General features: G+C 42.5%; 1 protein-coding gene across 7 annotated transcripts in view; it reads left to right on the top strand.

Moving 5' to 3' along the window:
- dock10 (dedicator of cytokinesis 10) overlaps window positions 1–26,374 on the top strand; it is a 240,644-nt gene that overhangs the window by 129,742 nt on the left and 84,528 nt on the right. For all 7 annotated transcript variants that reach the window (XM_033031141.1, XM_033031146.1, XM_033031144.1 and 4 more), the window contains exons 4-10: window positions 4,329–4,411; window positions 8,261–8,333; window positions 13,405–13,530; window positions 13,851–13,985; window positions 19,389–19,584; window positions 20,984–21,057; window positions 22,206–22,289. In XM_033031141.1, the coding sequence (XP_032887032.1) occupies window positions 4,329–4,411; window positions 8,261–8,333; window positions 13,405–13,530; window positions 13,851–13,985; window positions 19,389–19,584; window positions 20,984–21,057; window positions 22,206–22,289 (771 nt within the window). The remainder of the gene's footprint in view (window positions 1–4,328; window positions 4,412–8,260; window positions 8,334–13,404; window positions 13,531–13,850; window positions 13,986–19,388; window positions 19,585–20,983; window positions 21,058–22,205; window positions 22,290–26,374) is intronic.

Genomic DNA, 26,374 nt, shown 5'->3' with positions numbered 1-26,374 from the left:
TTCCCGTTTAAAGCTGGCTGGAAGGAGAAGCGAAACTGTGCTTCATTCCGTTGCTATTCACAATTTGTTCAAACTGAAACCATCTGGACTGTGGGCCATTATTTGATTAGACTTACTTGGGAAGAATGTGTGTCAGATGGATGGATCAATATTTTTTATCAGATGATTTGTGATGGTGCATTAAGAACATTCTTTAAAATTAAAATCAGATCATTACTTTTTAAAATAAGTAACAGTTAAATGAATTAAAACCCCATAAAACAAGCAAAATCATTTAATTACACTTGGTTAGTTGTAAATTAACTAATGTTGTTTTCCTTCGGAAAAGTTTCTTGTCTCGGCTTGTACTCGCTAGAATTTAGGAGATTGAGGGGGGATCTTATAGAAACTTACAAAATTCTTAAGGGGTTGGACAGGCTAGATGCAGGAAGATTATTCCCGATGTTGGGGAAGTCCAGGACAAGGGGTCACAGCTTAAGGATAGAGGGGAAATCCTTTAGGACCGAGATGAGAAAAACTTTATTCACACAGAGAGTGGTGAATCTCTGGAACTCTCTGCCACAGAAGGTAGTTGAGGCCAGTTCATTGGCTATATTTAAGAGGGAGTTAGATGTGGCCCTTGTGGCTAAAGGGATCAGGGGGTATGGAGAGAAGGCAGGTACGGGATACTGAGTTGGATGATCAGCCATGATCATATTGAATGGCGGTGCAGGCTCGAAGGGCCGAATGGCCTACTCCTGCACCTATTTTCTATGTTTGTATGTTTGATTGGAATGATTGCATTGTGTCTATGCAAGTCCCGATCAGGATTATATTTAGTAAGTTCCAGCAAAGTGCATTGGGTTCCCACTTCACCGCTGGACTTCCCCTGGAGTCTCATACATCAACTTAGTCAGGACATTACTGCTGCAAAGTAGCTAAGAAGTTTAATTGAGTTTAGTTTGGAGATACAGCATGGAAACAGGACCTTCTGTCCACCGAGTCTGCGCCGACCAACAATCACCCCATACACTACTTCTAACCTGCACTCTCGGGACAATTTACAGAAGCCAATTAACCTACAAACCTGCACGTCTTTGGAATGTGCAGCACCCGGAGAAAACCCACTCGTCACAGGGAGAAAGTGCAAACTCCGTACAGACGGCATGTGTTGTCAGGACCTGGGTCTCTGGTGCTGTAGAGCAGCAACTACTGCTGTGCCACTCTGCTGCCCAGTTCTGGACAACTGTGATAGCACAGGAAGCCTGAACTCGTTGGCACTTTGTGGATAAATGCTGGCAGTTGGGCATGGAATTGCTACCATTTCCCAGCCAACTATAGCCTGATGTGATGGATGTCAAAGCCTATTTGTACTTTGGCATGTAAATCCAGTCTAGTGTGTCACGTGGAGTTTGGGATGTACTAGGTAGCTTCATGGCAGTTATGGTTTGACCTTGACCAAATTACCCAGGTTGGTAGAATTTCTAAGTGCCCCCAATAATAGAAGGATATCAGTAATGGAAGGATATCACTGACTTTTTCTACACGTTTTGATTTGTCATCCAATTTATTTTTTGAATATCTTGTACCATTTACCAAATGTGGAGCTTCAAGATGGCCACTATCTGAGTCTGATCCATTCCAGGTGTGATCCATCCATTCCAGCAGGGAAGAGAGAGCAGGTCCGAAATAGCATTATCTGTCTGCTTCCCAATTGACAGCTGAGGAGCGAGAAAGTTAACATGAAGCCCTGGCTGTTCATTTTCATTTCTCATGATGTGACATTAACTGGCAAGAGGGTACAGGGCAAACAATAATGGGTCTGAGGAAGGGTCCCGACCCAAAACATTGCCTATCTATTCTTCAGTGATGCCACCTGACCCGCTGAGTTACTCCAGCACTTTGCGCCTTTTTTTTACTGTAAAGTTACTGTTTGCAAGAATAGAAGATGATCAGGTGGCGTTTATCAACAGTGCTGAATTGCTGCTAAAGCATACATTTCTGTTATGGGACCTGGATGAGTCTCATGGTCTATTTAAGAGCAATTTAGATAAGCATTTGAATCAGATGAAGATATGTATTAGATTTATACTTGACTACTAAAAGTTAACACAACAGATAAAACAATTGTCAGCATATATGCTGTCAGCATCTATTAAATATATTTTTGATCACTATCTGGGTGGCAGAGTCCATCACTATCGCTGTTTTATTGTTGTGTACTTCCTTCCCGAAATGAATTGATTTCATTGTCCACCTACACAACAAAGATAAAAATTCACCCTAGACATTCAACTATGCCAAGTGAAAGAAGGATGATAGTGAGCTCAGATACCGTGCATCGTGAAGTTCTGGATTTAGTAAATGGTGCATGGTATTCAAAAAATAAATTGGATGTCAAATCAAAACAAATTGGAAAAGTCAGTGATTTTCACAGTGTAGGCCATCAATGCTAGGGACGACAGATGGCACAATGGGCTAAGTGTTCGGCTGGCAACCGGAAGGTAGCCGGTTCGAATCCCGCTTGGAGTGCATACTGTCGTTGTGTCCTTGGGCAAGACACTTCACCCACCTTTGCCTGTGTGTGAATGTGTGTGAGTGATTGGTGGTGGTCGAAGGGGCCGTAGGCGCAGATTGGCAGCCACGCTTCCGTCAGTCTGCCCCAGGGCAGCTGTGGCTACAGAAGTAGCTTACCACCACCGAGTGTGACTGAGGAGTGAATGAATAATGCGATGTAAAGCGCCTTGAGTATTAGAAAGGCGCTATATAAATCCCATCCATTATTATTATTATTAATGCTAACAATAACATCAAGAGGCGCTGTGGCACTTGGGTCCTCCGCTGTTCGACTTGTGCACTGTTTGCAGCAAGCTATTATTGGAAGAGATTTGCTTGTTGGAGTAAGCCAACATGAAACAAAAGTTTCACGTTGCCTTGGTGATGGGCTCAGAAGGCAAACGTCCCAGCTGCTGTGCCAAACGCTGAAAAGCCAGCTGAAAGGAAAAGCCAAGCAAGATTGGCCAAGAATAATTTGGCAGATGACTGTAAAAAGAGTTTCTGGAGGCTAATGGCAATTGGGTAAAGGCAGCGCAAATAGACAATAACAGAAATGTCCATAAATAGCTGTGGCTCGCTGGAAGGATGGGACTCGTTGGGATACTTTGCCTATCATCCTATATCACTCTCTGTTTAGTTTACTTTACAGAGTTTGAATGTTCTCCCCGAGACCGAGTGGGTTTTCTCCAGGTGCTCCGGTTTCCTCCCACACTCCAAAGACGCATAGGTTTGTAGAGTAATTCGCTTTGGTACCGATTGTAAATTGTCCCTGGTGTGTAGGATAGTGCTAGAGAATGGGGATCGCGGCTCGGCGCGGACTCGGTGGGCCGAAGGGTCTGTTCCCGCGAAGTATCTCTGAACTAAACTGAAAAGATACAGCATGGAAGCAGGCCATTCACTCCACTGAGTCCACACCGACCATCGATTACATGTGCAGTAGTTCGATGTTATTCCACTTTCACATCCTGCACACTAGGGAGCAATTGACGGAAGCCAATTAACCTACACATTGCCTGTCTTTGGAATGTGGAAGGAAACCGGAGCACCTGGAGAAAACCCAAGTGACCACAGGGAGAACGTACAAACTCAGCACAGATATGGTCAGGATTGAACTGGATCTCTGGCGCTGTAAGGTAGCACCTCTCACGCTGCACCACTATGCCGCCCTGATTGAGCTTCTCCCTGTTATTATGTAGTTTATGTTATCAAGATTGAAAGGGTTCAGGAAAGATTTACGAGGATGTCACCAAGACTACAGAGTGTGAGCTATAGGGAGAGGTTGAGTAGGCTGGGCCTCTATTCCATGGAGCGCAGGAGGATGAGGGGAGATCTTATAGAGGTGGACAAAATCATGAGTGGAATAGATTCGGTAGATGCACAGAGTCCTTTTCCCAGAGTAGGGGAATCGAGGACCAGAGGACTTAGGTTTGTGAAGGGGAAAAGATTTAATAGGAATCCGAGGGGTAACTTTTTCACACAACAGGTGGTGGGTGTATGGAACAAGCTGCTAGAGGAGGTAGTTGAGGCTGGAACTATACCATCGTTTAAGAAACAGTTAGACAGGTACATGGATAGGACAGGTTTGGAGGGATATAGACTAGTGCAGGCAGGTGGGACTAGTGTAGCTGGGACATGTTGGCAGCTGTGGGCAAGTTGGGCCGAAGGGCCTGTTTCCACACTGTATCACTCTATGGGTCTATGACTGGTTTTACACTTAATAAGCAAGATAGACATCGAGGAATGGAAGGAATTTGGAAATAATCTAACTGGCTACTTTTGTCTCATTTCCCTAGGCCTGTAAATACTACAATTCCAACTGGAATACTGTGAGTTACAAGTATGAAGCCTATTCAGGGGATCTCAAACAGTTACCTCGGTAAGATTTTTATTGTAATTCTAATTGTCCACAGTGTGCATTTTCAGTTGCTTGTGATTTGACAATAGATAATAGGTGCAGGAGTAGGCCATTCGGCCCTTCGAGCTAGCACCGCCGTTCAATGTGGTCATGGCTGATCATCCCCAATCAGTACCCCTTTCCTGCCTTCTCCCCATATCCCCTGACTCCGCTATTTTTAAGAGCCCTATCTAGCTCTCTTGCTGTTAAAGAATAATAAATACCAAATTTGCATCTTGATGTGGATACAATTAAATGTTTGAAGGACAAGTTGTGTAATTGTTACAATAATGCTAGAAAAAACAGATAGATTAGAAACATGTGACATCTACAGACCTCGGTCTTGCTTTCTTCAGTGGTTGAGCATATCCCGAAGTATTCATGTTTCTGTTATTTATTTTGATAGTTCTGTCGATGAAAGGAATTCATCCAGAAATCTGAGCTGATTGTGTGGTGGGAATGGAAAGAAAACTATTTCACATTCTTTTCAGAATAACCACTTTCTAGCCGCTGATAATACAGCCAATTTACAGTATGCCATGTATGAAATCATGACACGATGTTAGTAATGTTAATTGGGGGATTTGATTAGTATGAATGTCAGAGGTTATGGGGCGAAGGTAGGAGTATGGGGTTAGGAGGGAGAGATAGATCAACCATGATTGAATGGCGGAGTGGACTTGATGGGCCGAATGGCCTAATTCAGCTCCTATTACTTATCATGTAATTCAACCCCCTCTGCCATTCACTCATGGTTGATCTATCACTCCCTCCTAACCCCATTCTCCACCCTTCTCCCCATAACCCCTGACACTCGTACTAATCAAGGCTCTATCTACCTCTATCTTAAAAATATCTATTGCCTTGGCCTCCACAGCTGTCTGTGGCAAAGAATTCTACAGATTCACCAACCTCTGACTAAAGAAATTCCTCCTCATCTCCTTCCTCAAGGAACGTCCTTTAATTCTGAGGTTATGACCTCTAGCCCTAGATTCTCCCACTAGTGGACACATCCTCTCCCAATCCACTCCATCCACGGCATTCACTCTTCGGTACGTTTCAATGAGGTCACCCCCTCATCCTTCTAAACTCCAGCGAGTACAGGCCCAATGTCGTCAAACGCTCTTCATATGTTAACGTACTCATTCCTGGGATCAATCTCGTAGACCTCCTCTGGACCCTCTCCAGAGCCAGCACACCCTTCCCCAGAAATGATGCCCAAAATTCTGCAAATGTGGCCTGACCAGTACCTTATAGAGCCCCAGCATTACATCCCTGTTTTGGTATTCTAGCCCTCTTAACCTTACGGATTAATATCAGTCAGGAAATCTCAGAATACATTTCCTGGGAGCAAGTTCCGACCGCAGAATAATTTGCCAACTAATTTACTGTCAAACATATTCAGAAGTGATCAAGATATATTAAGGTTATTAATATTTTCAAAATATGAACAAAGTTTTAAAATTAAAACAAATCTTTGCAATTGAAAATACATAAATGAAAATAAAATCATTTGAATTAACTTACTTCTTTCAAAAATGTAAATTATCTGAACCTTCAATTCTCTCCCACTACTATGTGTTTCAAACTATCAGTCTGAAGAAGGGTCTCGACCCGAAATGTAAAGCCCCTGTCCCACTGTGTGAGGTCATTCAAGAGCTCTCCCGAGTTTTTAAAAAATCGGACTTGTGGTAAGTACGCAGAATGTACTTACCGGTAACGTCGGAGCACAGGACGCCTCCTAGCGGCTCGTAACGCTAACGGCAGGTACCCGGGAGACGCGGTAAACCCGTGAAGATTTTTCAACGCTGTGAAAAATGTCCACGAGAGCCCCGAGTATCCACGAACGGCCATTACCGTAATTCTCCGAGTTCGAATCAGGGGAAACTCGGGTGAACTCTTGAATTACCTCATATAGTGGGCTTAACCTTGGACAGGGGCTTAACCCATTTCTTCTCTCCAGAGATGCTGCCTGTCGCGCTGAGTCACTCCAGCATTTTGTGACTATGTATCTTTCTTGGGATCACACCGCCTGGAGCCAACGATTGGCTTATTGGAACCACCCTACCTGATGTCTTCTGTTGCCGACCCTGATTTGTCCTGGTCTTTTCTTGCTTCCCGTCCTTTCTAATGAAGCAACTGGGATCACTGCTTTGGGCCAGATCTACATGACAGATTTCGCAGGTAGATTCCACAGGCAATTTTTGAAAATCACTGGTCCATCACTGGACTCTATACTGGGGACCTCCTGGCATTGAGTCCTAAACCACCTGACACTTTGGGACATTCTCTTTGTGAAGTTCCACACTGATACCATAGGAACTTTTCCTTCCAGAAGAGAGGCTTGGTATGACTTCCTTACCTGAAAGAACATTCCATTTGTGATAGCTTTCCCACTGTCCCGCAGTAAAAGTACAACCTGGAAATTGACCATTTAGCTTAGTGTAGAGGTACAGCATGGAAATAGGCCCTTCGGCCCACCGAGTCCACGCCGACCATCCATTCATGTTAATTCTATGTTTATACCTCTTTCTCATCCACTCCCACCACACTTGGGAGTCCAATTGACGTACAAACCCACACTTCTTTGGGATGTGGGGGGGAAACGGAGAACTCTGAGGAAAACTATACAGTCACAGGGAGAATGAGCAAACTCCACACAGACAGCACCCGGGGTCAGGATTCCGGGTCTCTGGTGCTATGAGGCAGCTGCTCTACCAGCTGCAGCACTTGATACACTACCAGGGGAGCCCCACGATTGGCAGCCCCTCCAACAGTCTGTCAGTTTATTTGTCTTTTAAATTTTTTTTTTAGTGTGTGTTAAAGGTTTGTGTAAGTGTTCTCCGGTTTGTTTTATGTAGGGGGAGGGGGAGGGGGTCGGGGGAAACTTGTTTTTAGTTTCTTACCTTGCCGGAGAAGCGTTTGTTTTCTGGATCATATCTCCGGTCGCTCTGCAACCTAACATCGATGGAGCTGGAGGCCTCCTCGAACTAACTTTGAGACCCACCGCGGGGGCGTGGACTTAACATCGGAGCCGATTCCTTGTCTGGGATCGCTCCAACAGCGGCCTGCGGACCTTACCATCGAGCTCGCAGTCTTGGGAGAAGCTGAATTGGGACTAGCCTCTGGTCAGCGACTAGCCCCGACACGGGGTCCGATTGCCGGAGCAGGAGAGCTGACATCCCCCCGATACAGGAGCTGAGATCGTCCTGTCAATGGATGGCTTGACGCTCCCGACTGCGGGAGAGCAAAGAAGGGAAGAGATTTGAACTTTTTTTCGCCTTCCATCACAGTGAGGAATGTGGAGAAGTCACTGTGGTGGATGTTTATATTAAAATGGGTTTTGTGTGTATCCGTTGCTTTTTATTTGTATGACTGACTTGGCAAATGATGTTGCAAAACATAGTTTAGTTGCAAAACATACCTGGCTAATAAAGTATTATTGTGATTGTGATTGTAAGACAGAGTGTCAGGTACTATTTGGAGTTGTGAGGGAATATGTAGTTTTAATCCTAGGGTCATAGCCGTAGAGTCACACAGTACTGAAACCGCTTGTTCATGCTTTTCTAATCAGCTTGTTCATCCTTTTCTACTCTTTGATCGACCCGTATCTGTCAAATAAATGTGAAGTAATTATCCCATCTGTTGAATGTCAAAATCACAAACCGTACGTCAATAGTTATGTGAAATAATGAACAATGATATTAAGTCATTGATGTTAATCACAATAAGAAGGATACATTGTAAACAATTGCATTTTAAGAAATGTAAAATGTTTAATACTCTAGTAAGTAAATGATTAAGATAATTAGACATGTTCTTTTTTTTAAGAAAACAGTTTAAACCAGAGAAACTGCCATCACATTCGTTTGAGATTGATCATGATGATGTTGAAAAAGATGAGGTACGTGTTGGTGAAGAGACCATGTAATTCTTTAATGTTGCAATATCATAAGATCATAAGGGATAGGAGTAAATTAGGCCATTCGGTCCATCAAATTTATTCAATCTAATTCAATCATGGCTGATCCTGACCCCATTCTCCTGCCTTCTCTGCATAACCTCTGACACCTGTACCAATCAAGAATCTATCTATCTCTGCCTTAAATATATCCACTGACATTGCCTTCACGGCCTTCTGTGGCAAAGAATTCCACAGATTCACCGCTCTCTGAATAAAGAAATTCTTCCCCATCTCTTTCCTGAGAGAACATCCTATAATTCTGAGGGCTCTAGTCCTAGACTCTCCCACTAGTGGAAAAATCCTCTCCACATCATTCTATCCACTATCCTGTACCTTTCAATGAGGTCCCCCCTCATTCTTCTAAATGCTCATCAAACGCTCACCATATATCTATGGTTAATATATTCTCTTGCTTTCTCCTAACATTTGCTCAAATTGTGGTCTCTTAGGTTTTAATATCATAGTTATGTTATTTTCCTCCCACTTATGAGATTGTAGATGCAATCCAATCTTCCAGTTGTTTTTGCATTCATCACCGGAGACTACCATACTGATAAATAAATCAGACTGCAGCACTGTCATAATTACCAACAATTAAAGTGGATAAACAGGCATTGTTTTGGGACAGAACACGAGGTGCTGCCAATTGTCAAAGAGAAAGTACTGCACCCATTTTCAGTTGCATTTCTGTCATTTGAATGCAAATACTGCCAACATATTTCCACAGAAAAGCACTCCAAATGCAATCCTTTATAAAAAAAACCTGCAGTAATTTTAGTTCATACAAGAATGTTGACATGAAACTTTTTAGGTTTTATTTTTTATGTTGTGCCTCTTTCTCCTTCGGCATCTAATGACTTGCAGAATTTTGGGTGGAGGGAACAGCAAATAATTGAACAAATCCCGGGTTAAACCAGGACTTTGCATAACTTGCACCTCTTTGCTGTCCTCTGGATAGATATTCTGGGAGTTCTGCTTATTGACCAGAGTATGGTTAGTGAGACATAAGGCATGCTGGGATTTATGAAGGCACAGTGCGCAGCGGTAGAGTTGCTGCCTCACAGCTCCAGAGACTGGGGGTTCGATCCCGACTATGGGTGCTGTCTGTACGGAGTTAGTATGTTCTTTCCACGACCTTGTGGGTTTTCTCCAGGTGCTCTGGTTTCCTCCCACACTCCAAAGATATACAGCTTTGTAGGTTAATTGGATTCAGTAAACTTGTAAATTGTTCCTGGTGTATAGGGTAGTGTTAGTGTACGGGGTGATCGCTGGTCGGCATGGACTCAGTGGGCTGAAGGGCCTGTTTCCACATTGCTTCTCTAAAGGCTGAAGTAAAAAGGGCTGGTTGGAGTGACCCTGCATAAAACATTGGAGTTATGCATCCAAATTAGTTCAACATACTTTAGAGAGGATGTCAAAATCCTAGAGAGGGTCCAGGAAAGATGTACCCAAATTGTTTCAAAGTTGAAGGATTTCAGTTTCAAAGCTAAGACTGGAGTTGCTGGGATTGCTTTTCTTGCAGCAAGCAACAAGGCTGAGAGGAGATTTCATAGGGGTGTATCACAATGGGTTCAGATAGGATACATGGAGAGAAACTGTGTACTAACCCTTGTCGATAAGAGGAACTACTGCATCAACACTGGTTTACACAGTGTACAATGTGATAAAATCAATCTGATTGAAAAATTGTGCCTTTGTTGTAGAAACATAGAAAATAGGTGCAGGAGGAGGCCATTCGGCCCTTCGAGCCAGCACCGCCATTCATTGTGATCATGGTTGATCATCCCCTATCAATAACCCGTGCCTGCCTTCTCCCCATATCCCTTGACTCCACTAGCCCCTAGAGCTCTATCTAACTCTCTCTTAAATCCATCCAGTGACTTGGTCTCCACTGCCCTCTGTGGCAGGGAATTCCATAAATTCACAACTCTCTGGGTGAAAACGTTTTTTCTCAACTCAGTCTTAAATGACCTCCCCTTTATTCTAAGACTGTGGCCCCTGGTTCTGGACTCACCCAACATTGGGAACATTTTTCCTGCATCTAGCTTGACCAGTCCTCTTATCATTTTATATGTTTCTATAAGATTATAAATTCATGAGATCTGCAAATTTCCCCCTGAGGATGTGGCGTGCTGATGTACTGATGTATTCATGGGCATTCAATGGTGTCTGACATCATACAATGTACATCCGGGTACCACTCCTGAGGGGTTTAGATGGACATGTGCCAAACATGGGCAGATACAACGAGTTTAGATAGGGCATCTTGATCATCACGGTCAAATTGGGCTTGTTTCCTTGCTGTATGACTTTAGCCTTTAGAGACACAGCATGGAAACAGGCCCTTCAGCCCATCGAGTCTGCAATGACCAGTGATCATCCTGCACACTAGCCCTGTCCGACACACTAGGGACAATTTCAAACTTTACTGAAGCCAATTAACCTACAAACCTGGGCATCTTTATAATGTAGGAGAAAACCAGAGTACCGGGAGAAAACCCAGGGAGAACGTGCAAACTCCGTACAGACAGCACCCATAGTCAGGATGGAACGCGGCTCTCTACCGCTCCGCCACCGTGACTCTATTTCCTTCAGACATGGAGGACTGCAGAGGTCATTCATGCAGAAGCAGAGCTTCAGAGTTCTTAGTGAGGGCTCCTTCATTGTTAAAGAAGGAACTGCAGATGCTGGAAAATCGAAGGTACACAAAAATGCTGGAGAAACTCAGCGGGTGCAGCAGCATCTATGGAGCGAAGGAAATAGGCAACGTTTCGGGCCGGCCCGAAACGTTGCCTATTTCCTTCGCTCCATAGATGCTGCTGCACCCGCTGAGTTTCTCCAGCATTTTTGTGTACCTCCTTCATTGTTACTTGTATTTGCCTAAGCATTTTTCAACCCTCTGCGGTTTGGCTTACGACTGATTTAGGCCCCAATAGGTATCCCTCAGACCATAGCCCTGCCACACCTAATTTTATCCACAAATCCCTGCCTCTCCAGCCTGACCCTCATCTATCATTCGACTTCCAACACTGTGGTTCCCAATCTCATCCTAACTCCCTCCCCCCACCTAAATGTCACTACCCCATGCTTTTTACCCCATCACTCCCCATGCTTTTTACCCCATCACTCCCTATGAACTACCACTTTGATGCTTGCTTGGGCCCTCACAAAGAGATTCTCAGCAGGTAACCCTTGCGCTATCACCCGTTTATTTTCTTTATCATTCCCTGGATATTAAATCCACAATCCACCACTGCAAACAATGGTACTCCAGCAGCCATAGAAACATAGAAATTAGGTGCAGGAGTAGGCCATTCGGCCCTTCGAGCCTGCACCGCCATTCAATATGATCATGGCTGATCATCCAACTCAGTATCCCGTACCTGCCTTCTCTCCATACCCTCTGATCCCCTTAGCCACATCTAACTCCCTCTTAAATATAGCCAATGAATTGGCCTCAACTACCCTCTGTGGCAGAGAGTTCCAGAGATTCACCACTCTCTGTGTGAAAAAAGTTTTTCTCATCTCGGTTTTAAAGGATTTCCCCCTTATCCTTAAGCTGTGACCCCTTGTCCTGGACTTCCCCAACATCGGGAACAATCTTCCTGCATCTAGCCTGTCCAACCCCTTAAGAATTTTGTAAGTTTCTATAAGATCCCCTCTCAATCTCCTAAATTCTAGAGAGTATAAACCAAGTCTATCCAGTCTTTCTTCATAAGACAGTCCTGACATCCCAGGAATCAGTCTGGTGAACCTTCTCTGCACTCCCTCTATGGCAATAATGTCCTTCCTCAGATTTGGAGACCAAAACTGTACGCAATACTCCAGGTGTGGTCTCACCAAGACCCTATACAACTGCAGTAGAACCTCCCTGCTCCTATACTCAAATCCTTTTGCTATGAAAGCTAACATACCATTCGCTTTCTTCACTGCCTGCTGCACCTGCATGCCTACTTTCAATGACTGGTGTACCATAACACCCAGGTCTCGCTGCATCTCCCCTTTTCCTAATCGGCCACCATTTAGATAATAGTCTGCATTCCTGTTTTTGCCACCAAAATGGATAACCTCACATTTATCCACATTATACTGCATCTGCCAAACATTTGCCCACTCACCCAGCCTATCCAAGTCACCAGTGTTAGCTGTGAGCATTCTCCTCACAGCTAACACTGCCCCCCAGCTTAGAGTCATCCGCAAACTTGGAGATATTGCCTTCAATTCCCTCATCCAGATCATTAATATATATTGTAAATAGCTGGGGTCCCAGCACTGAGCCTTGCGGTATCCCACTAGTCACTGCCCGCCATTGTGAAAAGGACCCGTTTACTCCTACTCTTTGCTTCCTGTTTGCCAGCCAGTTCTCTATCCACATCAATACTGAACCCCCAATGCCGTCATCCTCTCCTCTGTCTACACCACCCGGTCCCAACCCAAATCCCATCCTGTCTCAAGCTCAAATATTGTAAAATATTATCTATTAGAGTTACTAATTTTATCTATGTAAACCGAAGACACTTTATTTTGTTGAGGTTAATTTAGAGAGACAGGACCGAAGTAGGCCTTCGGTCCACAAGTTCACACTTACCATCAATCACCAATTCACACAAATTCTATGGAATCCCATTGTCTCATCCTTTCCCTATTTAGGGGCACCTTTACAAAGCACCCGATGTCAGGATCGAATTTTGGGTCTCTGTGAGGCAGCAGATCTACCAGTTATGCCACTATACCGCTCTTCTGAAATAATATGTATTCACACACACATCTAATAATAGCATTATCATTATTCTGTTATATACATCTACAGATTGATAACCTTGTGCACTGAACATTTGTGTCATTCTGAAGTCTACTTCAAAGAAATCCACTTCTCAATTGTAGTTCCTTCAAATTGCATTGAGGTGGGAGATGGCAGACTAACTAATGCTTTTGGGAAAGAGGACTAGATTAGAAAAGTACTAATTATGTAAGTGAAATATCAATATATTCCTTCTTTCATGATTTATAGGATACTACATCTCTATCCTCTTCGAAAGGAGGGGGCGGAGGAGGAGGAGGCATGGGAGTTTTCAAGTCTGGCTGGCTTCACAAAGGGAATTTTAATAGCAACGTGAATAACAGCATCACTGTCCGAGTAAGTTGTACTTTCCCGAATTGATTTTATTAACATAGCAAGATTTGTTTTAGATTTTACAATGTGGAATTGTTTCAGATATTAAGAATACAAGGGAACTGAGCAAAACATTATGTTCAGCAGCGTTAGTTTGCGAACACTGCTTCATTGAGAAGGTTAAGAAATTCTGCAGTAGTATTTTAGATATCGATATTACATCAAATGTTTCATTATGTTTCCCTTTGTGACAGAATAACTGAATCTTCTAAAGCCAGGATATGTTCATTTCATGGCTATACATGTATTTTACTGCTTTACTAATGTTTAATTTCCTTTTACAGTCCTTTAAGAGACGGTACTTCCAACTAACACAGTTATCCGATAACTCCTATATCATGAATTTTTACAAAGATGAGAAAATTTCCAAAGAGCCAAAGGGTTGTATCTTTCTGGACTCTTGTACAGGGGTTCTGCAGGTAAGAGGAGATGATCAACCTGTTTTAATATTTGCAAGTCAAAGATCTTGGAAGTTTTTATGTGTTTAGAGATACAGTGTGGAAACAGGCCCTTTGGCCAATCAAGTCCATGCTCCCCCCCCCCCCCCCCCCCCTCCAACTTTTGCATATCCCCAATCCTTTCCACTGCTCACTTTAATTTCATGTTTCACGTATCTTGTGTTTTCTGACTGTTGGCAGACCAATTTCTCTCCTGGGATAAATAAAGTTCTATCGTATTATATCGATCAATATATCTATATATCTATATATGTTATCCCGCTGTCTCTTACACTCGCTACACCCTAGGGGCAATTTGCAGCAGCCATATTCTATCTGAACTGAAGGTGACGTTTCGGGTCGAGACTTTCTTCAGACTCATCGCAGAAAGGAGGAGAACTTGTTGAAAGTAGGCATTTCACAGTGGAGCAGTCAAAATGTGGAACCAAGGAAGTGCAGATGCTGGTGAATACACAAAGAAGTTTCCAGATGTTTCTAGTGATGCCTTCACTCTCAAGGTGGTAGAAAGTACAGAGAATATAGAGGCCGGTGGAGTGGCAGCTGGCAGGAGAGGATAAAGAACATCTTATCCTTGCTCTTGGTGGGAAATGAGTAGTAAATGGAAGATGCTGTTGAGAACTCTGCCAACTATGGTGGACAGGAAGCTGTGGTTAAGGAAACAGGAAGACACCTTTAAAGATGTCAACATCAGAACGAATATAATAGAAACCGAGAAACGTGGAGAATGGGGTGCAGTCCATACAGGTGGAAGGAGGTCAAGTCTACATACATAGAAACATAGAAAATAGGTGCAGGAGGAGGCCATTCGGCCCTTCGAGCCTGCACCCCCATTCATTGTGATCATGGCTGATCATCCCCAATCAATAACCCGTGCCTGCGTTCTCCCTATATCTCTTGACTCCACTAGCCCCTAGAGCTCTATCTAACTCTCTTAAATCCATCCAGTGACTTGGCCTCCACTGCCCTCTGTGGCAGGGAATTCCATAAATAAATATAGTTGTGGGAGTCTATGGGCTTAACATGGATGTTTGCTGTTTAACAATTGGTTGAGAAGAAAATAGAGGAGTTACAAAAGAGAAAGGAAGAGTCAGAGATAGATCATATGAGAGAGAAAGTAGTGTGGAAACTGGCAGCCATAATGATGAAACGTTTATGTATGCATGAGAACAGGAAGCATTGTCAATGCAGTCATCCAAGTACCAGAAAAAGAGATGAAGGAGGGGACATGAGTAGTACTGAAAGAAGGACTGTTCCTCATATCCCACAGGAGGTAGTCATAGCTTTGACCTATACAAGTTCCTATAGCAACACCTCTGGTTTGGAGGAAGTGGTGAAGAACTGTTAGGTCTCTATTCAAGAGTGAAACAAATGGCCCTCAGGCCCTCCTGGTGAGGGGTAAGCCTGCAGAGTGATGGTTTCTTGATCATTTATGTTGTGCATCTTTTGAACCAATTTTCTATTTGTCATTGACTTTCTCTCTTACACGTGATAGGAAATCAGCTATTTAAATTGGGGAAGAATATTTATTAAAGATTTGGAGATTTTTGTAAAAGTGCATTAGTTTGAGGTGCTCATGCGATCCTGTTACCTCTCTTCATTTAGTAAGATCCAGTGCATCAATAAAATGATCTACTTCCTGTGGGACAACTTCACTGCTGTGGCCATGTTCTTTATGATAGATGTCTGTGAATATTTTAATAATAATAATAATAATAAATTGAATTTATATAGCGCTTTTCAGGGACTCAAAGTCGCTTTTGGTAACATCATTGGTCATGTTGCAAAATAATTGAGTGGATGAGGTATAAAATCCCTTCCATTCCAGTTCAAAATGCATTAGATTCTCCACACAACCACGCAATGACTGAATGAAGTTAATACCTGTGCTCTTACACTGTAGAAAGACATGGTTTTGTTCATTATCAGGTGAAAACTTTTATTTGTAACATCAATGTAATAGTTGGCATTTTTGTCTTTAAAGTCGTTTTCCCAGCTATACAAAGTAAACATTTGTCCTCGGCCTGTAGCTGTTTTAGTGCTAATTGAAGGTCAAACCCACATTCCGGAGTGATCTAGAGCAAAATAAATGATAATATTATTCATGGATACTTCTACCTATGTGAAGATGTCAACAAAAGTACAAAAACGAAATACATTTCTATTAGTAAATGGAAAATTACATTTAAAGTAACCTTGTTATCACCTCTGCAGTGTGGTTTAAGTATGAGGTATGGCCAAATATACTTGGCCTTGTTGGGGTAAATGTGTGGTATTCTCTTAATGATTTTCCATTATGGCCTTTGCGCAGCCGAGAAGTGCAATAATTTTGCGTAGCTTCATTGATGAGGTACGATTCAAACATTTTTAGCTTGGCACTCTTGTTTCCTCAAACATGTCGTGCTTGTGTATTGTTAGCAGCTGCATGAACCGTTTCAATTGTTAGAATTGTTAGGTTGGATTAACATTCAAAAAGCGCACATTGATTGTTGTTGAGGTTTTGGACTTGGAACCAGTGCCATTTATGCCAACTGGCAAACTAGCAAAAGCTGACCCACTATCTCAATAAGAGGCAAGCTTTCTAAACCAGCCCAAAGTCTATCCCTTCCAATTTATTCTTGGAAGGTACAGTGGGCTGACTATTGTAAAAACCTGTAAACGTACCAAGTATTCCCTTTGATTTAAAGTCGAACTAATAAACCTTTAAAGCAGCCGGGTGGTGCAATGGTAAAGATTTTGCCACAACATCAGAGACCCGGGTTTGATCCTGACTATGGGCGTTGTCAGTGCAGAGTTTGTACATTCTCCTTGTGACCTGCGAGGCGTTTCTCCGGGTGCTCCGGTTTCCTCCCACATTCCAAAGACGTACAGGTTTGTAGGCTAATTGGCTTGGTGTAAATGTAAATTGTTCCCAGTGTGTGTTAGATAGTAATAGTGTGTAGGGATCGCTGGTCAGAGCAGACTCAGTGAGCCGAAGGGCCTGTTTCCACGCTGTACCTCTAAACTAAACTAAAAATCACAGAGGGAGACTATTTGGTGCATAATATTTATATCATCCAAGACTATATCCAGTCCAAAACTAATTTTAAATCCCTACTCCTTAGCTGTCTTTCCTCCGTTAGGAATAGTCTAAAGAGCTCAAATCATGCCCAACTATGATTTCCCCAATGCTGGCATCTTTCGTGTCCGTGTGTGGAATTCAATACATCCTCACCCAACAAAGTTTACTCAAGAGGTGTTTTCCATCAAACATCATTTACTTACCACATTAGATGCCTATTTTACCCATGGTGAAAAAAATCACCTATTCACCTATTCTACGAACATACTTCTTCGCCTGTGTTATCCCTGTGACAAATTAGATTTTCTCCGGCTGCTCCGGTTTGATCCCACACTCCAAAGATGAACACTTTGTTGGTCAATTGGCTTCGGAAAAAAATGTAAATATTCCCTAGTGTGTAGGATAGTGCTAGTGTCTGGGGGTGATCGCTGGTAATGATACGATACAGTAGAACTAAGATAGTGGCAGTGATCAGGTTCACACCTGGGTGACAGGAGTTGGGAGATAGTGGCACCAACTGTTGAAGTGCTGTGCTACCCTCAAGTATGTGATTGAATTTCTAGACATGTGTGACAATGGTTATCGCTCTGTGGTACGTGCAACACCACTGGATGTGTTAAATATAATCTTAAAACATCACAGCTCAGTGGAAATCAAATCCGAGAATGGCAACACTCTCTGAATTAATACTGCCACATGATGTTCTTATGAAATGATGCGACTAGGGTCAGCCAGGATTAATATTATTTTACATTACCATTTTCATATTTAGCTTCGGGGTAAAAAATACCAAGAATTCCATCATCAGAATTATAATATGATGCCTCCTTGCACGCAAGCAGGCTTGTGTCAAAGTGCAGTCAAAGTCTGAGAAATAATGTCTTGGATCTATTTGATTTTTAATTAAATACAGTTTGGTGAAGTAAATAGAGATATCTGAAGCAGAAATCTCAAAACGCTGGAGTAACTCAGTGGGTCAGGCAGCATCTCTGGAGAACGTGGATAGGTGATGTTTTGGGTTGGGACCCTTCTTCAGATTGATTGTAGTGGAGGGAGAAAGCTGACCAAGAGGTGGCTGGTGGGCAAAAGCTGAGCAAGCGATAGGTGGATACGAGAAACTGCAGATGCTGGAATCTTGAACAAAAATCACCAAGTGCTGGAATAACTCAGCCAGTCGGGCAGCATCTTTAGAGAATATGGATAGGCCAGAGATATTTAAAAATGGTTATTAAGCAGAAACACTAAGACAACTTAATCTGATTTTGAGTTGATAAGAGCCCCCAGTGAAGTAATTCGATCTCACGCAGAATAAAGGAATTTCTGATTATATTTTGGGGTCGTAAGTATCCTATGTTATAATTTGATCGTTGATTTTTACTTCTGCTGTTTAATGAAATGTTCCAAACTGCGTAATTAAATCCAATTTGAGTCCTTTTCATATCCACTCATTTCGTATTTCACTCCTTAAATATAACTATTTTCCTTTGTATTAACATGCAATCACCTCCACACATGATCTCTTGTTCAAACTTGCCCCCAAATTATTCATTTCTATGTTAGGAAAAATATGTTAAAAATGTTTACACAGGGTCACAAAATGTTGGAGCAACTCAGTGGGTCGGGCAGTATCTCTGGAGAACATGGATAGATGATGTTTTGGGTCAAGACCCTTCTCCAGAAGAAACATCAACTATCTATGTTCTCCAGGGATGCTGCCTGACCCATTGAGTTACTCCAGCAATGTGTGTACTTTAATACCAATACTGATTTGATTCATAAACTCATTCTGTCTGCTTGTAATAATAATAATAATGGATGGGATTTATATAGCGCCTTTCTAATACTCAAGGCGCTTTACATCGCATTATTCATTCACTCCTCAGTCACACTCGGTGGTGGTAAGCTACTTCTGTAGCCACAGCTGCCCTGGGGCAGACTGACGGAAGCGTGGCTGCCAATCTGCACCTACGGCCCCTCCGACCACCACCAATCACTCACACACATTCACACACAGGCAAAGGTGGGTGAAGTGTCTTGCCCAAGGACACAACGACAGTATGCACTCCAAGCGGGATTCGAACCGGCTACCTTCCGGTTGCCAGCCGAACACTTAGCCCATTGTGCCATCTGTCGTCCCAATTGTACATAGAAGACACAGAGGCAAAATGTGTCCTTTTGTACCAATACTAATTTGACTCATAACGTCATTCTGTTTGCATGTACCCACAATTTTACTTCAATATATTTAATGAAAATGGCCAAATTGTTTAATTCTTCCCATCTGCCATGTTTCTTGAATCATTCAGAATAGCAAACTTCGCCGTTACGCGTTTGAGTTGCAAATGAGCAACGTGACGTACTTTGTGCTAGCAGCTGATAGCGAGCAGGACATGGAGGACTGGATCTCCACCCTGAACCGCATCCTCCAGATCAATCCAGAAGGGTCCAGTCAGGAAAGAAAAAGTGTGGACCTTACAGACGTCAAACAGGATGACATTCCAGGTAAGTCATCACGTTCATACGTTGGTGGGGCAGAATTGGCGTACTCCACCATTCGATCATAGCTGATCTGTCATTCCCTCTCAATCCCATTCTCGTGCCTTCGCCCCATAACCCTTGCCACCCGTACTAATCAAGAACCTACCAATCACCACCCTAAAAATATACATTGGGGGACCCGGCCTCCACAGCCTTCTGTGGCAATGAATTCCACAGATTCACCACCTAAAAAAAAAGATCAAAAAAAGACCTCCTCATCACCTTTCTAAAGGTGCACCCTTTTATTCTGAGGCTATGGCATCTGGCCATGGACTCTCCCACTAGTGGAAACATCCTCTACGTTATTTATTACATTGCGTAGACATGAAGTAATGCTTGAACAGTCAGTGTAGGAATGATCTGCAGATGCTGGTCTACACTGAAGATATTCACAAAATGCTGGAGTAACTCAGCGGGTCAGGCAGCATCTTTGGAGAAAAGGAATAGTCGACATCACCTATTATTTTTCTCCAGAAATGCTGCCTGACCCGCTGAGTTGGGACTAGTGTAGTTGGGGGATCTTGGTTAGCATGGGCAAGTTGGGCTGAAGGGCCTGTTTCCATGCTGTACGACTATCACCACATATATCAGATCTTAGCTATACTCTGTCTGGTGAAGGGTCTCGATGCTGAAATGCCGCCTCTTTCCTCCAGAGATGCTGCCTGACCCGCTGAGTTACTCCAGCATTTTGTGTTTATCTTCTGAGAATACAGTTATTTTTGTCTAAAGCACATTTGTAAAGATTCAATAAAATAAAATAACTTTGTTGACTGATTGCAATTATTAATAAAATGCAAAATAAAGCACAACAAAATTTTAAAAAAAATCTTTAATGAGGGAACAAAGTTCTATTCTAATATTTGAGAGCTGGGCCAATTTTAAAAATGTGTAATTGTATATTTCATTACATAATCGTTCTCCAGAGGTTAATACTTAAAACAAATGTAAATCTGTGATTTGTCCATGTGGTAGTGTTTCTTCTCCTATGGTTATTTATGGAATATTAAGATGGAAAAGTACAGCAGAGCAATAGGCCCTTCGGCCCACAATGTCTGTGTTGTACATGATGCCAAATTAAACTAATCTCATCTGCCTGTGCATGATCCATACCCCTCCATTCCCTGCATATCTATATGCACATTTCAGAGCCCCTTCAATGCCTCTATCGTATCTGTCCCCACCACCACCACCACCACCACCATGCCTACAGTATGGTCCAGGCACCAAAAACATTTTATCTTCAAACTTCAGGTAGAACTTTGCTCGTGTTTTTGGTGAGGCTAGTCAGCAATAAAGTGAAGCTTGCTATGATAATTGAGTTGGTATATTCCTAAAAGTAACATTTGACTTCATTGTTTTACAGAGGATGAAATAACAGATATTATTTTAAATGATGAAATAGATTCTGAGGATGCCATCCATCCGGAATTAGCAAAGGTAACTGTCACCACTGTTCTCAAATGCATCCTTTTTGACCACCAATTATTGTCTTGGCTGATCATCTTCAGTGAATTGTAGAGTGAGTATTGTACAGTTTAGTTTGGTTTAGTTTAGCAATACAGCATGGAAACAGGTCCTTTGTCCCACCAAGTCCACACCGACCATCGATCACTCATTCACAACCGTTCTATGTTATCCCACTTTCTCATTCACTCCCTACACACTAGAGGCAAGTTACAGAGGCCAATTCACTTACAAAACTGCACGCTTTTGGAATGTGGAAGGAAACAGGAGCATATGGAGAAAACCCCCATGATCACAGTGGGAACGTGCAAAGACCACACTGACCAGCACCTGAGATCAGGATCGAACCCGGGTCTCTGGCGTTGTGAGGCAGCAGCTCTACTGACTGCGCCACTGTGCCGCCCAGTCCGGCAGGCTAAGAGCACAATACATACAGGACCAACATCCCTCCCATGTTCCACGTTGAGGAACTAATGCCATTCCCTGCTGTATATTTGACCTACCTTTTCTCGCACCAGGAAATTGGGAATTGCAGACTTTAACATTCCAAGGAGAAAGTTCAACACCTCTCTTTCTTTTCGACTTTCTGATTCAATTCCTCTTCTCCTGAAATCTTTTCAAGGGTCTCGACCCGAAACGTCACCCATTCCTTCTCTTCAGAGATGCTGCCTGTCCCGCTGAGTTACTCCAACATTTTGTGTCTACCAGAAGATTCATCAAGCTGACAAAGAATGTTAAGGATAAACACTCCAAGGTCCCAATTCTTGCAGACAGTCCAACTGTGGTAACTCTGAGTAACTGGCAGTGAGATTTCCAGTAAATATACAGTATTTATGCTTCCCATCAGACCTAGAATGTTTTATACAGTTGAAAAGAAAGAGAGCAGCTACTAATTTGCAAATAGAGTTGATAAAGGAGGAGGAAACAATGTATAGTGGCAAATTGGCATGGAATATCTAAAAAATAGTTCAACAACTGTCTAGAGAGGAATAGAGTATCAAAAGTATATTTGTGCCACATGGGGACAATAGCGGGTACTAAAAAATGATTAAAAATGAGAAATAAAGCTCTCAAATCTGAAATTAACACAGACTGTTTTCTTTCTCTTTTATTGGTGACAGTATATTATGGAGACAGAGGAGACCATAAAGCTGTCCCGAAATGTAAACCGATTGAACCTATTTTCACTTGACCCCGACATACCCGTGAGTGATGTATTTTTAATACTGCAAATCCTGCCAATTAACAATTTTTTTTTCCATATTAACAATAGAAATTACAAATCAAATCTCTTTGTTTTAAAAGCTATTTCCTAGCAATGAGGCAACCAGATATACTTCCCAGATCTCTTCCAATGCTGCTGTGGAATTTGCCATAAAGTACCAGTCTACTTTTGAGAGTGGCTGAAAATTTACAAGGCTTGATTAGTGAGTTTGCAGATGATACTAAAATATGTGGTATTGTTGTCAGTGGAGATGGTTGTCAGGAATCACAGCAGGATCTTGATCAGCTGAGCACGTGGGTCAAGGAGTGGTAAATGGAGTTTAATTCTGATAAGTGTGAAGTGTTGCATTTTGCAGGACCTTAACAGTGAATGGTGGTGCCCTGGGGAATGTTTAAGAGCAGAGGAATCTAAGAATGCGGGCACTTATTTCTCTGGAAGTGGCTTCGTACTAGATAGGGTGGTGAAAAAGACATAGTCAGTCTGAAGAAGGGTTTCGGCCCGAAACGTTGCCTATTTCCTTCGCTCCATAGATGCTGCTGCACCTGCTGAGTTCCTCCAGCACTTTTGTCTACCTTCGATTTTCCAGCATCTGCAGTTCCTTCTTAGAGACTTCTAGCATGCTGGCCTTCATCAGTCATGGAACTGAGTATAGAATTTGGGACATTATATTATTGTAGTACATGACGTTGGTGAAGCCACTCTTGGATTATCATGTTGAGTTTTGGTAACTCTGCCATAGGAAATATGCCATTATGCAGAAACAAAGTACGAGGATGTTGCCAGAACTCGAGGGCCTGAACTATAGGGAGAGGTTAGGCAGGCTAGTGCTTTATTCCTTGGAGCATAGGTGGATGAGCAGTGATCTTATAGAGGTTTATAAAATAATGAGGGGGTAGATATGGTGAATGCACAGTATCTTTTTCCCACGGTTGGGGGATCAAGACCTGGAGTGCATAGATTTAAGGTGAGAGGGGAAAGATTTAATAGGCACCTGAAGTGCAACCTTTTCACACATAGGATGATGGGCACATGCCTGAGGTAGGTACAAGAACACGATTTGAAAGACTTTTGAACAGCTACATGGATGGATTCGCATGGATGAATTAGGCCAAATGGTCTGTTTCCGTTCTGTATGTCTCCATAACTACGATTGTCACTTTAAGATAAATCATTCATAATAGTCAAGCTTGTGTGCACCACAGACTTTTATGTCATGTTCCTCAACTAATTTTACTTCCTGTCTCTCTTGGCTTTATCTATCAAATGGGAAATATTTGTCAATTCTATCAAGCTGGAACGATCTTCAGCATTTTTTTAACTTCCAACTCAAGACTGCCAGTGACAAGATTTTTGAATTAAAAAAAAAATTTATACTTACCTAACATATTAGTTCATAAGTAATAGGAGCAGAATTGTGCCATTCGGCCCATCAATTCTACTCTGCCATTTAATCACGGCTGATCTATCTTTCCTCACAATCCCCATCCTCCCATAAGCAGGTCAAACAGCATCTGTAAGAGAGTGGAGACACAAGGAACTGCAGGTGCTGGTTTATTAATTTATTTTTTAAAGACACAGAGTGCTGGAGTAACTCAATATGTCAGGTAGCATCTCTGCAGAACATGGATAGGTGATGTTATGGTTCAGGACCATTCTTCAGACTGTGAGACTATTGCCCCTGTCCCACTTAGGAAACCTGAACGGAAACCTCTGGAAACTTTGCGCCCCACCCAAGGTTTCCGTGCGGTTCCCGGAGGTTTTTGTCAGTCTCCCTACCTGCTTCCACTACCTGCAACCTCCGGCAACCACCTGCAACCTCCGGGAAACGCACAGAAACCTTGGGCGGGGCGCAAAGTCTCCAGACGTTTCCGTTCAGGTTTCCTAAGTGGGACAGGGGCTTAAGAGAATTGCAGAGTTAATGTTTCAAGTTAATTCTTTTGAAGAGGGTCATTGACATGAAACGTTAACTTCAGGTCTCTTAATAGTTGCTGCCTGGTCTGATGAGTACTAACAGTTTCTGCAGATTTTTTAAAGAGCTGAGTTAATGCAATTTGTTTCATTTTAGCAGCACAGTTGACTAATAGTGTGGTGTACTGAATCAGACAGATATGCAGTTAAGAAAAGCTCAATGTGGGAAAACATTATTGCAAAGTCATTATGGTAACTTTGCAGGCATGCATTAACATTTTATGGAGGATCCATGTGCTTTAAATACGATAGAACACGAGGAGTAACAAACGTACAGTTAGCACTGAAAGTATAAAGGTTTAGATAAATTACGTTAAATGATGCAAGTAGTTCCTAGTTTGCTGCCCTGTGGTGTGCATTGTATGAGACTATGGTCATTGTGGTTTGGTACTTTCCGTGATGGAGCAGTTAGCTGTATGGGTAGGTTCATCAAGTGTGGCTACACGCACCAAACATTAACCCAACTCAAGTCGTTGTAATATGGATAGAGAAAGAATTAGGGTGTTTTCAGTTTTATAATAAAGTGAACACTTTATTTCACTGCAAAATTTTCAGATGAAGATTTTACTTCAAGGTTTCAAGCAACGCTTTTCTCTGCATTTCTTTCTCGTGGGCTCCTGTTAACAGCTGCTCTTGGGTCTGTTTCTCTCCACATTATTTTTTGGTGTTCCTTGCCATGAAGTGAATTTAAACTAATCCCACGCTTACTCAACGACCGTATCGCTCCATCCCTGCCTGATCACATGCCCAAATAAATGCCTCTTAAACGTCACGATCATATCTGCTTTCACCACTTCCCCTGGCAGCATGTTCTACACACCAATCATTCTCTGTGTTAAAAGTACTTGTCTGGCAAATCTACTTTAAACTTTCCCTCTCTCACCTTAAATCTCGGCCCTCTAGTATATGGGACCAAAGGCCCTGACTATCTACTCGATTTAGTCTTCTTATAATGTTATATATTTATTGGGCACCTCTCAGCCTCCTACACCAGAGAAAATAATCCAAGTTTGTTCAAACTCTGCTTATAGCTAATACTCTTTCATTCAGGCGACATCCTGGTGAACCTCTTCTGTAAACTACCCAAAGCCTCAATGTCAGTGTCTTCACATTCCTGTAATGTGGCAAGCAGATCTGCGCCCAATACTCCAAATGTGTCCCAACCCATAGTTTTGTACAGCTGCAATATTATTTGCCAACTATTATACTCAGTGCCCTGACTGATAAATTGAAATATGCCATGTGCCTTATTTACCGCCCTATCCACTGTGTTCCAGGACAATAGACAATAGGTGCAGGAGTAGGCCATTCGTCCCTTCGAGCCAGCGCCACCATTCACTGTGATCATGGCTGATCATCCACAATCAATACCCTGTTCTTGTCTTCTCCCCATATCCCTTGACTCCGCTATCTTTAAGAGCTCTATCTAACTCTCTCTTGAAAGCATCCAGAGAATTGGCCTCCACTGTCTTCCGAGGCATAGAATTCTACAGATTCACAACTCTGGGTGAAAAAGTTTTTCCTCATCTCCGTTCTAAATGGCCAACCCCCTTATCCTGAAGGGGCTATTTTTAAGGAGCTATGAATCCCTCTGTATACCAATGCTCTTTAGGGTCCTGCTATTTATCATTCATGTTCTTCACACATTTGACCCCCCAAAGTGCATCAACTCACACTTCTCCTTTTTAGCTCTTTGTTTTAATTGACACCATTTGCTTTGACATTTTTTCTTTCCTTTTTTTTCTGTGGGAGAGTAATTTATCTCCAGTTGCGAGCACTAAATGTGTGTAATAGTGTCAAACCCACAATCGTGTCTTATATTTTTCATTACCTCTGGAAGTGAATGTCACATCCTGGCCACAGATGTGAAGTAATAATGATATTTATCCCTTATACCCTTAAGGGGTTGGACAGACTAGATGCAGGAAGATTGTTCCCGATGTTGGGGAAGTCCAGAACAAGGGGTCACAGTTTAAGGATAAGGGGGAAGTCTTTTAGGACCAAGATGAGAAAAATATTTTTCACAGAATGGTGAATCTCTGGAATTCTCTGCCACAGAAGGTAGTTGAGGCCTGTTCATTGGCTATATTTAAGAGG

This window comes from Amblyraja radiata, chromosome 13 (assembly GCF_010909765.2).
Source record: "Amblyraja radiata isolate CabotCenter1 chromosome 13, sAmbRad1.1.pri, whole genome shotgun sequence".
NCBI classification, from domain to species: Eukaryota; Metazoa; Chordata; class Chondrichthyes; order Rajiformes; family Rajidae; genus Amblyraja; species Amblyraja radiata.
This window is presented reverse-complemented; position numbering and strand designations above follow the sequence as displayed.